Source organism: Carcharhinus amblyrhynchos, chromosome 19 (assembly GCF_965287045.1).
Source record: "Carcharhinus amblyrhynchos chromosome 19, sCarAmb.v2.hapA, whole genome shotgun sequence".
NCBI classification, from domain to species: Eukaryota; Metazoa; Chordata; class Chondrichthyes; order Carcharhiniformes; family Carcharhinidae; genus Carcharhinus; species Carcharhinus amblyrhynchos.
This window is the reverse complement of record NC_137342.1, coordinates 46,428,439-46,443,683: the sequence shown is the minus strand read 5'-3', so window position 1 is coordinate 46,443,683 and position 15,245 is coordinate 46,428,439. Positions and strand designations below refer to the sequence as shown.

Here is a 15,245-nt window from a genome sequence, read left to right as displayed (position 1 = left end):
GCAGTGTGTGGGCGGAGGAGGAGAACTACAGCTCCCACAGCGCACCGCGCCAAGGCGGAAGGGTCACGTGTGTCTGGCATCACGGGGGGGAGGCGCATGCGCGGTCGCCGCTGTCTGACCTTCAGCCGCATCCGCTCGGGAGGATTCACCATGTTCGCGAGAAGTGGCTCCGCTCTGCTCTTTCAGCCCCAATGGTAAAGGACATGGTTCTGGCAGTCAGGAGAGGGCAGCCTGCTCCTTCGGGGGAAGAGTATTCTGTTTTAGGTTCTAGTCAGATGTAACCCCGGTGTTTTTGAACTTGTTGCATGACCCCCTCCAAGGCTGGAGGCCTTTTCCAGAGGAAATCCTGAGGCCCTGGTACACTGAGCTTACACTCATTTGGAAAGGCTCTCATGGCTTGTCAATGCTTTCTGCATGCCCACTATCCCAGGATTGTATTTAACCTGAGCCCCCATGCCGGGCAGTCACTTACTGGGGAGTTTCTTCCTTTCTGCTGGGGAGGGATGACTAGTTGTTTAAGTAGAAAGTATTGTATTTGTATAGTGCCTTCCATATCACAGGATGTCCCAAAGCACTTTACAGCCAATGAAACTATAGATCCTCTTGTAATGCTGTAAATCTGACAGCCAATTTGCTCACAGCAAGCTCCCCGCTTCTTCCCCCCCCGCCCCCATAGCAATATGATGACCAGGGCGGCTTGGTGGCGCATTCCTGCCTCTCAGTGCTAGGGACCTGAGTTTAATTCCCGGCTTGGGTCACTGTGTGCAGCCTGCATGTTCTCCCTGTGCCTGCATGGGTTTCCTCTGGATGCTCTGGTTTCCCCCCACAATCTGAAAGACATGCTAGTTAGGTGTATCGGGCATGCTAAATTCTTCCTCAGTGTATCCAAACAGCTGCCAAAGTGTGGAGACATGGGGTCTTCATCGTTAGTTCATAGCAGCATTAATGTAAACCTACTGTGACACTAATAAATAAACGCAATTTAACTTATCTAAAGTAAATGTCACCATTGGCAACTGGTGAATCTCTGGAATTCTCTGCTGTTGAAGTGGTAGAGGCTGCCTCACTAAATATATTTAAGACATGGGTAGATAGGTTTTTGATAGGCAAGGGGATTAAGGGTTATGGGGAGAAGGCGGGAAAGTGGAACTGAGCCACTTCAGATCAGCCGTGATCTTATTGAATGGCGGGGCAGGCTCGAAGGGCTAGATGGCCTACTCCTATTTCTTATGTTCTTATGTTCATTTGGGAAAACTTAAAGCTTTTCTGATGTTGAGGATAAATATTGATCAGGGTACTGGGTTAACGACCTTGTCTTCAATAATGTCATGGGTTTTTTGTTTGACTATCCACCTGAGGGGTAAATTGGGCAGAAAAATCGTGATTGACAATATAAAATTATAACAGAAGTGCTGGAAATGCATGACAAATCCTTGAGTGTGAAATAGAATGCTGTTCAGAATGAAGAATCAGAAGGACTCAAAAATTAACTTTCTCTCAAGATGCTGTCACACCTGAGTTTTTCCGGCATTTGCTATTTTTATTTCAGATTTTCAATATCTGCAGCATTGTGCTTTTGTTTTATTGTAGTGAGATTTGTAAAATTTGCAATTGTAAAATTTGCAATTTGCCTGCCATTTCACACAATAGGTGACTTTGACTGGGATATAGCACCAAAGGCAGCAACAGGTGATTAATTGGTCATTTCTGCATGTCAAGGTTTGGACACAAAGTAGGCTAAGCTATTGGTGTTCCCCTCATGACTGTTGATCGAACATTACAGTGCAGTACAGGCCTTGTGGCCTTCGATGTTAAATGTTATGTTCTGTTCTGTTATGATGGACATAACAGAAGGGAACAAGTTGGCCTTGACTCTTATTCACACTTTCTGACAGGTATAGTGGTAAGGGTTGGAAGTTGTGTTTTATTTACATTTGCTTAATTCTACTGCTTTATCACTGATCTGAAAGAAGCTAGCTAATTTAATACTGGTCAGAAATTGAATCTGGTCCACTGTGTGGAATTAGGTTGTGTTATCTTTGCTTGGTAATCAATGTGAAAATATTCAAGTGACTAACTTATATAAACTATTTTCAATGTTGGGCTGAATATACAAAGTTTCCTTTTAAGTTTTGCTTGCAGCTTCCAGTGTTATAAGGCAATTGGCTTGATTTGTGGAGTAAAGGAAGATTTTCAGAGTTGCCTTTTTGTGAATCAAGATGTTAGCACTCTTGGAGTTACAATGCTTAATCTCTTCTGGACAAGGGGGAAATATTTTCCTGTTTTACGTGAGGTCTTCTGTGATAAATTATTCTATTTAACCCTAGGACAAGAACACAACTTCTCTAGAACCTCTTTCTGTGACACCTTTTATATTATTAATATAAATGTCACCACTGACAACATGTGATAGCGTAATAATAAACTCTATACATGCCATTGTGCATTTCATCAAATTTTATTTATGGGTTCCCAGCAAAGAGAGGAAATAAACATTGCTTTCTGTTGACCTTCCAGTGAAAGACAGGATGAATTTCTGAAATTCTGAAGTTGTGATCACTTATAAAGCAGTACACTTAGAATCTCCACAACAAGTAACGGTGTCTTTAAATGACTCTTGTGAACATAGAACCAGTTGACCTTCATGAACAATTGGGAATATCAAAAAGTATAACTTGCTGTTCCTGATCTTTAATCCAAAAAGTCGTAACAAAGCAGAGAGTTGAGCATCATTGACCTGTCTGGCACAATACAGACCGTGATCAATATTTTTGAAATTTGACTGATAATTCATGCATTAAGCAACCAAATTGTAACATGGAGAGCTTTGCCAAAGTTTATAGTCTGGATTTATCTGTTTGCATCTCAGATTGAGAGCTTTAGGCATCCCAGAAAATCAGCCAATAGACATGATTGCAGTAGCCAATTTGTCCAGCATTGCTGTGTTGAGAGAAAGGTTAAAATCTCTATTCTTTAATTTTGTTTTTAAACATTAGGTATGTTTCTTCCCATCAAGATAACATGTATGTTTTTGCTGATCATTGCTAAAATCTAGTTTCAATTATGTTACAGGGGCCAAGTCCGAAATATGGCGACTCTGAAGGACAGTAAGTATTCTACTTTCTTCCATTATCATAGAACATTTTTTAGATATCGAACAAGTCACGTGACTGTTTTTAACCTGAGTGCCTTTATGGTATCATGGTTTTCAAAGATTCCTTTGGTGCATTAACAATGAATATCTTATGGGTTTCTGCGTTGGTAACTAACAAGATGAGTGATATCACTGGTTAGATGGGTATTAACTTTCTGTTTCATTGTAGGCAAGATCACATAGAAAGAGCAGTTTTGCACCACTTAAGCTTCTCATTGGCTGTGGCTCTATATATTGTAAAAATGATAGCTTAATTGGCTGTCCTAACCACCCACATTACCAACTGTGGGAGATTGATGAGCATATCTTCAATCCATGAAAAGTTAATTGTCTATATTTGCCTGGTTAAAAATTATGTTATGTACCATAACATTTTTAAAAGACATACTGTACTGACACTTGGCATTTCTGCATGTGCATATGACTTATTTGTTGGAATGCAGTGTTTTTACTGATTATAGGATGTACAAAGGCCAGCAATCTGGCATACATTTGCATTGCGAGAGTTTGGTATTGCATCAAACAAAACCTTAAAAATTGCATGTAAACTTTAGTATAAACCAGGATAAAATAAGTTTAGTAGTTTTCTGTCTGAAGCTTAACTTCTGTTGTGGGGAAAGTGCTTGAATCTATCGTCAAGGAAGAAATAAAGAGACATCTGCATCAAAAGTGTCCCATTGGGCAGGTGGAGCATGGATTCATGAAGGGCAGGTCATAAAGAACAAAACAGCACGGGAAACAGGCCCTTCGGCCCAACGAGCCCGCACCGCCATTTTAACATTGAGTGCCCTCCTCTACCCGTGACCTTTGTCTACACCTATTGGGGAAGATTGAGGGAAGACTAATTTAGGGACAATTTGTTACACCAATCAGCCTAAGAGCACGTTTTTGGGATGTCGGAGGAAACTGGAGCACCCAGAGAAAACCCACGCAATCACGGGGAGAATGTGCAAACTCCCGCAGACACTGGCCCAAATCCATGTATCTGCAAAGCAAACGGTGATAGTCACTGAGCTGTCATGTTGCCCGTCAGATGGTCCAGTTTAAGCGTACACTAACAACGTGAAGCACTAGGCAATTCTCGAAGCAACATCCAAGAGCAGCCCTCGTACGACCCACCGCGTGTATGCCCCTTGTTGGTCAACAAGGCCGACCAAATCACCTGTTAAGTAAAAGAAAAGACATCAATAAACATGCAAAACTTAGACATTTACGAAATCCCCAGAAGCGCAGAAATAAAGCAAGTGAGCCATGAAATATGTTGGAAGGTCCATAGGAATCAATTGATTCCCAGGAACATCCCAAAGCTCTCGATCTTTATTTAGAAAAGTCTCCTGTATCCCTCCATCTCTAGTCTGCTCGTGCCTGTCTAAGTAAGCCTTAAACAACCCTAGCGTGCCTGCCTCCACCACCCTACTTGGGAGTGCATTCCAGGCCCCCACCACCCTCTGTGTGAAAAACCTCCCTCTAACATCCGAGTTATACCTCGCGCCCCCCCACCCTAAGCCCGTGGCCCCTCGTAATTAATAGTATCCAACCTAGGAAAAAGCTTACCACTGTTCACTCTATCTGTACCCGTCATAATCTTATAGACCTCTATTAGATCTCCCCTCATTCTCCACCTTTCTAAGGAGAACAGCCCTAATTTGCCCAATCTTTCCTCGTAGCTCAGTCCTTCCATACCGGTAAACCACCTCTGCACTCTCTCCAGGGTCTCCGCGTCCTTCCGGTAGTAAGGCGACCAGAACTGGACGCAGTATTGCAAATGCGGGTGGACCAACGTTCTATACAACTGCAACATTATACGCCAGCTTTTATGCTCTATACTCCTCCCTATATACCAAGCATACCATAGGCCACCTTCGTCACCTTCTCCACCTGTACTGCCACCTTCAAGGACTTGAGTACTTGCACCCCCAGGTCCCTCTGCTTTTCTATACTCTTAATAGGCCTACCATTTATCGTGTAACTCCCACCTACATTATTTCTTCCAAAATGCATCACCTCGCATTTATCTGGATTAAATTCCATCTGCCATTTCTCTGCCCAATATACCAGCCTATCTATATCCTGCTGTATTGCCTGACACTGCTCCTCACTATCAGCAAGTCCAGCCATCTTTGTATCTTCTGCAAATTTGCTGATCACACCACTTACTCCTTCTTCTAAGTCATTTATGTATATTACAAATAACAAAGGTCCCAGTACTGAGCCCTGCGGCACACTACTAGTTACAGTCCTCCAGCTAGAAAAGGACCCTTCCACTACCACTCTGTCTCCTATTACTAAGCCAGTTCTCAATCCATCTAGTCACCTGTCCTTGTATCCCATGAGCCTTAACCTTTTCCACCAACCTACCATGATGGACTTTGTCAAACGCCTTCCTGAAATCCACTTAGACGATATCCATGGCTTGTCCTTCGTCGAACGTTTTTGTCACCTCCTCAAAAAATTCTACCAGAGTCGTAAGGCACGACCTCCCCTTTACAAATCCATGCTGCGTATCACTGATCAAATTGCCACACTCAATACTTGTACATCCTATCCCTAAGAATCCTTTCCAACAACTTCCCTACCACTGACGTCAAACTCACCGGCCTATAATTACCTGGGTTTTTAAACAACGGTATCACGTTCGCTATTCTCCAGTCCCCTGGGACCTCACCTGTGTCCAAAGAAGAGACAAAGATTTGCGTTAGAGGCCCAGCAATTTCATCCCTCATCTCCCTAAGCAGCCTAGGATAAATGCCATCAGGCCCCGGAGATTTATCAGTTTTAATACTACCTAAAAACCCTAACACTTCCTCCCTTGTAATAGATATTTCCTCTGACGGGTCTACAACTCTCTCCAAGACAGTACCTGACAACAGGTCCCTCTTTTTCGTGAATACTGATGCAAAGTATTCATTCAGGATCTCCCCCATTCCCTTGGACTCTAGGCTTAATTCCCCTTCTCTGTCCCTAAGAGGACCAATTTTTCCTCTAACCACCCTTTTATTCCTAACATAGGAGTAAAATGCTTTTGGATTTTCCTTAATCCTGTCTGCCAAGACCATTTCATGCCCCCTTTTCACCCTGCTACCTCCCCGTTTTGAGCTCTCTCCTACTGTCTCTGTATTCTTCCAATGCTCTCTCCGTTCCTAACGGTTTTTCCCCTTCCTAGCGGGTACCCACCTGTTTCTAAACCCCCCCCCCCCCCCCCCCCAGGCCCTGGTATCTCCACTTGACTATGGTTCATATCCATTATTGCCTCATTCTCCCTTACTAGAAGTACATCCTCAAGCCTCAGCTCTAACTCCCTGACCCGGTCTCTCAGATGCTGCAGCTCCCAATACTTAGCGTAGATGTGGACTTTCGGGACACAAGTTGTCCCAAGAAACTCCCACATGTGACACCGAATGCAGTTAATTCGTCTTCCAGTTGAGTATGCCATTTATCTGAGTACCTTTGGGGATCAAAACACAAAAAGGGAAAAGATGAAAGACAACAACAGAAACACCCACCTCGCCTATGCCTGCTCTCGCCTGAGCCCAGTGAGCCAAAGCCCTTACAGCTCTCACTCTGCTCCCAGTTCACTCTGCTGCCCGCTGTCTACTGCGGCCTTCTTATTATACTTCCGCGCTACTTCCGCAACGGAGAGAAAAAACAAACAAAAACCTCGCGAACAGGAAAAGGAGAAAAAAAATCTCGAAATAAACAGGTATTCAGCCACTCACCACCAGCACTTTCCAAGTACACTGCTCTGAAGAACACATGTAACTAACTTACTGGAATTCTTTGAGGATATTACGAGCATGGTGGATAATGGGGAACTGATGGGTGTGGTGTATCTGGATTTCCAGAAGGCATTCGATAAGGTGCCGCACAAAAGACTGCTGCATAAGTTAATGTTTCGCAGCATAACAGGTAATGGATTGAGGATTGGTTAACTAACAGAAAGCCAGGCGTGGGGATAAATGTGTGTTTATCTGGTTGGTGATTAGTGACTACTAGTGTGCGCCAGGGATCAATGTTGGGACCGCAGTTGTTTACAATTTATATAGATGATTTGGAGCTGGGGTCCAAGTGTAGTGTCTCAAAGTTCACAGGTGACACTAAGATGCGTGGTAGAGCAAAAGGTGCAGAAGACAACATCTGCATAGGGATATAGACAGTTTGAGTGGGCAAGGGTCTGGCAGATGGAGTACAATGTTGCTAAATGTGAGGCTATCCATTTTGGTAGGAATTGCAATAAGTTGGTTTTCAGATGCAGCAAATAAGAGGGCAAATGGAATTTTGTACTTCATTGATAGAGGAATGGAGTTTCAAAACAGGGAGTTATGCCGCAGCTGTATAAGGTGTTGGTGAGGTCACACTTGGAGGAGAAGCATGTTCAGTTTTGGTCTCCTTACTGAAGAAGGGATGTACTGGCACTGGAGGGGATACAAAGGAGATACACTAAGTTGATTCCAGAGTTGAGACGGTTGGTTATGAGGATCATACTCACTGGAATTCAGAAGAGCGAGGGGGGATGTTACAGAAACGTATAAGATTATGAAGGGAATAGATAAGATAGAAGCAGGGAGGTTCTTTCCACTGGCAGATGAAACTAGAACTAGGGGGCAGATTTAGGACTGAGTTGAAGAAGAACTTCTTCACCCCAAGGGTTGTGAATCTGTGGAATTCCCTGTCCAGTGAAGCAGTTGAGGCTACCTCATTGAATGTCTTTAAGGCAAAGATAGATTTTTGAATAGTAAAGGAATTAAGGGTTATAGTGAATAGGCGGGTCAGTGGAGCTGAGTTCACAAAAAGATCAGTCGTGATCTTATTGAATGGTGGAGCAGTCTCAAGGAGCCAGATGGCCTACTCCTGCCCCTAGGTCTTATGTTCTAAAAAGTGAAGCAAGTTTACAGCACGAGCAGTGTTGAGATTAGATTGAGATTGATTTTTAAAATAATCCTTTTATTACTGAATTCCTGTGTTTGGAATCAAAAAGACCGCTGATCCAAATATTGGGGGCAAAGGACTCTTTTAAAATAAAAAGGAACGAAGTTGACAAATGCCCTCTCTTCAATATTGGCTTCTTTATTTTTGTGCAAGTAGATAGGAAAAAGTCCTAATTGAAATGAAAACAATGAATGCAGCCAGACATTCTCATTAATATGAATCCTTTTTTAGTTGGATAATTTTACTATTTGAGTAGGTATTTCTGCCATAATATAGATTTTCATATTCTTCCAGAGGAAACCACGGTTGGCGATGATGAACATGATATTTAAAAGCTGGTAGAACAAGGTGACTTCATGGAAAAATGTATTGGCTATGGCATGTGAAAGTATTGCCCTGATAAACTGCTATCTGATTAAATATTTGCCTACTTTCAGTCACCAGGCGCTTGAAGTCCATCAAAAACATCCAGAAGATTACCCAATCCATGAAAATGGTGGCTGCAGCTAAATATGCAAGAGCAGAGAGAGAACTGAAACCAGCAAGAATTTATGGAACGGGAGCACTTGGTATGAAAACAGAAAACAATTGACCTACAATGATTGAATAATTACATTTTAATATAGAGATGTAGGCAGACTTTCTCACCTAGTAACAGATACCGCATTTGTGGACAAGAATGTGGAACTTTTTTGGTTGATGCCCCTAACTGTTGGGTTCTGAGAGACTGAAACTAGCTGAATCAGTTTGTTCACTTAATGCTGTCTTGTGACTCCTGCTGGAGCAAAACTGGTTATTGATCTTAATGTTCGAGCAATTTCATTTGTTTGCAAACGACTCTTGGTCAAACTTAGATTCTGTAAATGAGCACGTAATCAGATACAGTGCAAATAAGATGTTTCTGGTACATTATGCAGCCTGCACCATTTAGTGTTTCCACAGAACTACATAATTTATTTGTAGATTCTTGCTGGCCATTTTTCCTAAACAAATTCCACCAAAAACTGAGCACGTCTTGCACCACTTATGGGATCTTGCTATGCAAGATAGCTGCTGGGTTGTTTACATTGAAGGCTGTACACTTGAATTGATTGTATCTGAAAAGTGCTTTTATGTTCTTATTTTGATGAGTGCGAAGAGGCAGTATATGAATACAAGTTTTATTAATGAGCCTTTTGTTTTTTAAGCTCTATATGACAAGGCAGAAATTCAACCTCCTGAAGAACAAGCCAGACACCTGATCATTGGGGTGTCCTCTGACCGTGGTCTCTGTGGTGGTATCCACAGTAGTGTTGCTAAGAGTATAAGAAGTCAAATACAGGAATTAACTGCTGCAGGAAAAGAGGTTAAGGTTGCTACAATTGGTGAGAAGCTGAGAGCACTGCTGTATAGGTATGTGTTGGCTTTGAGCTTGAGAACATTCATGCTGAATAACAAAGGACATTGATAATCTATTCTTGGCTAAAATGCTGTAGCTTTGAGATGATATGAATACTTACCACCACCGCTTTTTTTGCTACTTTAGTAATGACATTTTAAATGGCTTGTTACCTTCCATAACATTAGCTGGGAGAAGTGCATCTTAAATGTTCATTATTTTTCCCCAGCATCATTTAGGCTGTTGTAACTACTTGAACTGCTGGTTTTGCAGTTGACGCTCTTTCCATATTAGACTTCATCTTATGCTGGATTTGATAATATTATACCAGTCTTAAGATGCAAAATTCTTGGCGCCAGACTAACTGTGTCTTCAGTTTTTGCTGTACGAAGCGGTTAAAGACAATTGTTCAGATTGCTTGCAAAATTTTAATCTATTCTTAAAAATTGGAGGTTTACATCACTGACAGCAATGCAGAATTGAGCTAAATTATAAAGTGCCTGCTACAATATTTGTGTAATTGCAAGGTAATACTCCGATACCAGTTTTAGCAATATCTTAGTTTAACAAATTAAAGGCAAAGTGGCATCGATTTCAGAGGTTGTAAAACCACATCTGCAAAAATGGTGGGAAGGTAACAATCTATAACTTTTCAAAACAAATGAGTCTGTCTCTGTTTTTGTTTTAAATTGCAGAAATCATGGAAGTCACATGCTGGTGATGTTTAAGGAGGTTGGCCGGAAACCACCAACATTTGGTGATGCTTCAGTTATTGCCTCTGAGCTCTTGAACTCTGGCTTTGACTTTGATAAAGGAGCTATTATATTCAACAAATTTAGGTAGGTTGCTTGGCCAGCTACTGGTCCAAAAGAATATATTGTTAATGTTTTACTTTTCCTAAGCATTGTTTACCCAATTATCATAGAATCCCGACGATGCAGAAGGAAGCCATTTGGCCCATCATGTCAACAACAATCCCACCCAGGCCTGATCCTCATAACCTCACGTATTTACCCTGGTAATCCCCCAGACACTAATGGTCAACTTTGACATAGCTGATTCACTTAAGCAGCACATCCCCCACACACATGGCATTGTTTCCCTGCATGGAACCAATTTCTCTCTATTTCCTGTTTCAAACGCTTCAAACTGGCTTCTGCCCTGTTCACAGCACAGAATCCATGCTAGTCCACGTCAACAATGAAATTCCTCCATAATTATGTCAACAGTACAGATCTCTGCACTGGGATATTTTATCCCTGAATCAAGATGCTAGTACTATTGGGATGGCATGGTAGCACAGTGGTTAGCTCTGCTGCTTCACGGTATCAAGGACCCGGGTTTGATTCCCAGCTTGGGTCACTGTCTGGAGTTTGCACGTTCTCCCCGTGACTGCGTGGATTTCATCCGGGTACTCCAGTTTCCTCCCACAGTCTGAAAGATGTGCTAGTTAGGTGCATTGACCCGAACAGGCACCCGACTGTGGCGACTAGAGGAATTTCACAGTAACTTCATTGCAGTGTTAAGCCTTACTTGTGACAAATAAATAATAAATAAACTTTTATTGTTTTCATGATCGATTTGAGGAAGTGCATGTCTTTTGTTTATTGATTCAGAATCTATGACACATTAGATACCTAAGAGGGGAAGAAAACATTTTGATACATTAGGTGCCATTTAAGTTAAGAAAAATGCTTTGGGATCATGTGGCTTTTACTCCACTTTGTGCACTACATATTTCAGTAATCTACAGACTCAGCTTAATTGTTTTTAAAAGGGTCTCCCCGCTGAATCTTAAATGTTATCACAAATAACTTATCCTTGTTTTTAGGTCCGTGATTTCCTATAAGACTGAGGAGAAACCAGTCTTCTCTTTTGATGCTCTTTCAAACTCTGGTAAGTTAACATGCTGTCTGTAAGGTAGATAAGTGAATATCCTGTTACTCCGGTTTACCTTGTTGAATTGCCACTTTGCATCGTGGTAGCTCAATACAATTTCAAAATATATAACTGACATTGGTACTACCAATGAGAAATGCTATTGAGTCTAAGCAAATAACTCTGCAGAGATAGTTATGCATTACACTTAACGTTACAAAACAAATCTAATAAAATAAAGGTTATTTTATATTTTAACAAGTAGCTGTAAAAGAAATACAGAACAGGGTAATGACATAAATCTTTCAGTTAGTACTCTTGCAGTGATGCAACTCACTTGACTGCAATGTAATTTATTATAAATGGAAACCATCTTCATGTGTACTTCATCATTCAGACATGGAAGCAGACCTGTTGTCACATTTAAAGATCCACTTGATGGTACTGAGTTGGGGGGAGAAAGGGCTTGTCATCTAATTTCATGTATGGTGGTAGACATTTTCTGGGGTTTCGAATATATTGTCTTATTGCAAGTTCTTGGGGAAATTCTGTGGCTCAACCTTGCAATGTATCTTGCTGTTATGCAGAATTGTGTTAATCTCACAAGTACTGTCATAAAGATCAAATGTAGTGAGGTTTTTATATCTAAGTATTTGTGTAGAAAATATTTCTGTTTTACATTTATTATGGAAGAAGTTGAACTTGGTTCGAATTTAGTCCTTGTTTTCACACTTTAGATCACTGTCGAATATGTAACTTATCCATGTTTCTGAAAACCTAACTATTAATCAATCTTTGATTTTATTTCTAGAGAACCTTAGTGTTTATGATGACATTGATGCCGATGTTCTGCGAAACTACCAGGAGTTCTCTCTGGCAAACATCATTTACCTGAGCTTGAAGGAATCCACTACAAGCGAGCAGAGTGCTAGGATGACTGCTATGGATAGTGCCAGCAAGAATGCTTGTAAGAAACTTGTACAGTATTTTCAAAGAGATATTTTGAGCTCTAGCTTTCCTAGTGGTTCACCAAATGTATGCAATGAGTGCGTAAGTCCCTACAGAGCAGGAAGATGTCAAGCTGGTACCAGGTATGTAGTAAATTAACTGAAGTCACACAAGGAGCACTAGAGAGAAAGAATTGCTGCTCAGGGTTTCTCATCCTTGTATGTGAGCATTGGGGTGCTGGTGGGAGTAGGATTGATCATCATGGAGTAGTCTGTTCATGCTGTTGGTGTACACGTGAATGATGGCCACTTGAGCATAGTACTGGAGGGCAGTCAGTGCCAGCAGAAATCCTGCCAATATAAAGTCAGTACCTTCAGTAGAAAATCATATTCAGCAACTTGATATTTCTTTTTATGTAAATACAGAATGTTAGTTAACTGAGTCAGTAGCTACCTTTGCAGACAATGAAATAAAGTAACATTCTTAAATAAAATTATTTCTTTTAGCTGAAATTATCGACAAGCTGACGTTGACGTTCAATCGCACTCGCCAAGCTGTCATTACAAAGGAGCTGATTGAGATTATCTCCGGTGCTGCTGCTCTGTAAGTATAATGGTGAATGTATAATCCCATTTATGGGAGGGGGAGAGTTTAGTGAGCAATGTACAAAAAATATCTATTATAAACAAATTGGTGTAAAGGTGAAGAATGAGAGCTTAATAATGTGAAATCTAGATGCCAGGATTCAAAAACTACTTAAAAATAGGACGTGATAATTTAAGGCCAGGTGCTGTATTACACTCTTGGGATTCTTAAACACCCTAAGGCTACACAAAATTATGATTTATGTTTAAACAGTATTTTGTTCCTTTATGTTCTGAGAGTCATAACATTTGAGTTTGTGAAGTAAGACATTAGGTGGAACTTTACCAACATGCCCACTGCGGAATCGGGGCAGGGGAAGTTCACAGAATGGCATTCTCCGTTGGCCTCGGGCGGGATCTTACGAGTCTCAGGCAGGCGAGGCAGTAAAATTCCAGCAATTGTTTTGCGTTGGCCTGTAACCTTCTCGGAGTGGATCACCATTCCATTGCAACTTAGCTTTGCTTGAAACCCAAAGCCCCTGTCTTATCTGAGCTTCCTGATTCAGGCCAAGTGAGGGTGAAACAGTGAAGTAGCTCAAAGGCTCCAGCAGCGAGGTGTAAAAGGAGCGCAGTGAAGGAGGATCTACCACCTTTTTGCAGCACTGGCTGTAACTGCCCCATTATAACTTTTTGCGATTATCTTAAATTTGATCAATCCTTTATTGTCTCGCTTATCACTGAAATAGCATTATTTATAACCCATCATAATCTTGGAGACCACATATGAGAATGGGAATCCCAATGCTTTCCACTACATTTGAAACTTATCCTTTAAGGTGTATTTCTTTTCCCCATTCTTCCTTACACAAATGTATTATTTTATGTATTCTTTTGTACAATTAATTGAATCTGGCACCTATCTGCTCATGGTGTCAGCTAACCATGTCATCCTGCAGTGTTGAATAATCCCTGTCACGTTTTGCTATAGGGACATTGGATTATAGGTGAATGCGTGCCATCAGTTTAGCTTTGATTTCACTTTATTTTCATTATAGTTTGTCACTGCATCAATTCTGTTCCTGTCAAGTGTGGCTTTAAATTGCATGCGTTATAGTTTCATTTGTAGCTCTGTGCATTCCACATAGTGTTTTTGCTTATCATTTTCATAATACATTTGAGTGCTGTTCTGACTAAATTTACATAGCTTTTATGCATCTGGCATGCAGTCTTTGTTACTTTGGGCTTAAATTTGGCCATGACTGAATCGCATGTACAGCTTCATGAATCATTATATTTCCTTTTTTTACTTTCTGCGATTACAAGGAGTTTTTAAGCTCTCGGCAGCATTTTCGGACCACAAAGAGGTAATGGTTTATATTGGTATAGGCGGCAAAAAAAAAGGATCGTTAAACATACAACGCCTGGTAGCAAATTGTAGAATAGATCTTCCTATTCTGTCTGCTCGATGTGTAACTTAAGTCATTGAAGAGAACAGAAAACCAGTCTTTTCTCTAGTACAATTTTAGTCACAAATCTTATTCAGCAGTTAACCAGGATTGGTTAGGCACCAAGTCCAGATCACAAATATGAAATACCAGACTTTCATCCTTCTGAAGGAATTGCCAGTCTAACAGTTTGCAGTATGAAGCACTGGAAATATAACTCCAGGTCGTCATACCGATTTTTTTTTTTTAAAATTGCTTTGTACCATTAGATTTGAATGCAGAATTGCAATGCTTTTAATTTGTCCTGATTGTGCACTATGTTTAATAGTAGATTTGAAAATAAACATTTCATACTTTTCACACCGACAGAAACTCACCTTAATGGTGAGAAGATAAGATAGGATTTGTACTTAATGGAAATAATCCTGAGAAACTCAATTGCTTATCACATTGTTAATTTTGCAGGTAAACGTGATGCTCCAGGAAGAAGCCAGTGGAAATGAATAAAAGCGAGTTTCTGTTTGAAGATAATGGACAGTATTTCTGTTAAAGTCATGGGAATCTTCTGCAGTTTGTAAATTATAATACAATAAAAAAAACCTTACACAGTGAGTGATTTCTTTCATGGAGTAGAAGATGAGGACACAAGCAATATTTTGATGGCGGGGCGGGGGGGAGTGCAAGAAATGAGATGAACACAGTCCAAGGTCCTGCCTACCACAATGGAAGGGATATCCTCAGCTGAGGAAAAGGAAGACAAAGGGAGTGCCCACCGTCTTATGAAAAATGGTTTGTGTCTAAAGTTTATAAAATCTGTTAATTCCATAAGGCTGTAAATTGCATAATAGAAAGTTTGAGGTTCTATTTCTTCTTGGGCTGAGCTTTATTGAAAGAAACAGTTTGGGAAGCCGAGGACGGAGAAGGCAAAGTGG

General features: G+C 40.9%; 1 protein-coding gene across 3 annotated transcripts; it reads left to right on the top strand.

The window, feature by feature from the left end:
• The first annotated feature begins 91 nt into the window (after window positions 1-91).
• On the top strand, window positions 92-14,925 carry atp5f1c (ATP synthase F1 subunit gamma). 3 transcript variants are annotated; one of them, XM_080207707.1, is made up of 10 exons: window positions 92-194; window positions 3,073-3,107; window positions 8,518-8,649; window positions 9,268-9,472; window positions 10,154-10,297; window positions 11,290-11,354; window positions 12,148-12,303; window positions 12,791-12,887; window positions 14,192-14,232; window positions 14,779-14,925. In XM_080207707.1, the coding sequence occupies exons 1-9, from the start codon at window positions 97-99 to the stop codon at window positions 14,199-14,201; spliced, it is 942 nt and encodes a 313-aa protein (XP_080063833.1). In that variant the 5' UTR covers window positions 92-96; the 3' UTR covers window positions 14,202-14,232; window positions 14,779-14,925. The 3 variants fall into 3 exon arrangements, with proteins under 3 accessions (XP_080063833.1, XP_080063834.1, XP_080063836.1); XM_080207708.1 differs by lacking the exon at window positions 14,192-14,232; XM_080207710.1 differs by lacking the exons at window positions 14,192-14,232; window positions 14,779-14,925 and having other exon boundaries at window positions 12,791-12,891.
• Window positions 14,926-15,245: the final 320 nt, after the last annotated feature.

Excerpts from the sequence above, each read along its gene's own strand:
- atp5f1c (XM_080207707.1), top strand. The coding sequence starts at position 97 with ATGCGCGGTCGCCGCTGTCTGACCTTCAGCCGCATCCGCTCGGGAGGA. Across the intron at positions 195-3,072 it reads CTGCTCTTTCAGCCCCAATG|GGGCCAAGTCCGAAATATGG; the intron begins GTAAAGGACATG and ends ATTATGTTACAG. Across the intron at positions 10,298-11,289 it reads ATTATATTCAACAAATTTAG|GTCCGTGATTTCCTATAAGA; the intron begins GTAGGTTGCTTG and ends CCTTGTTTTTAG.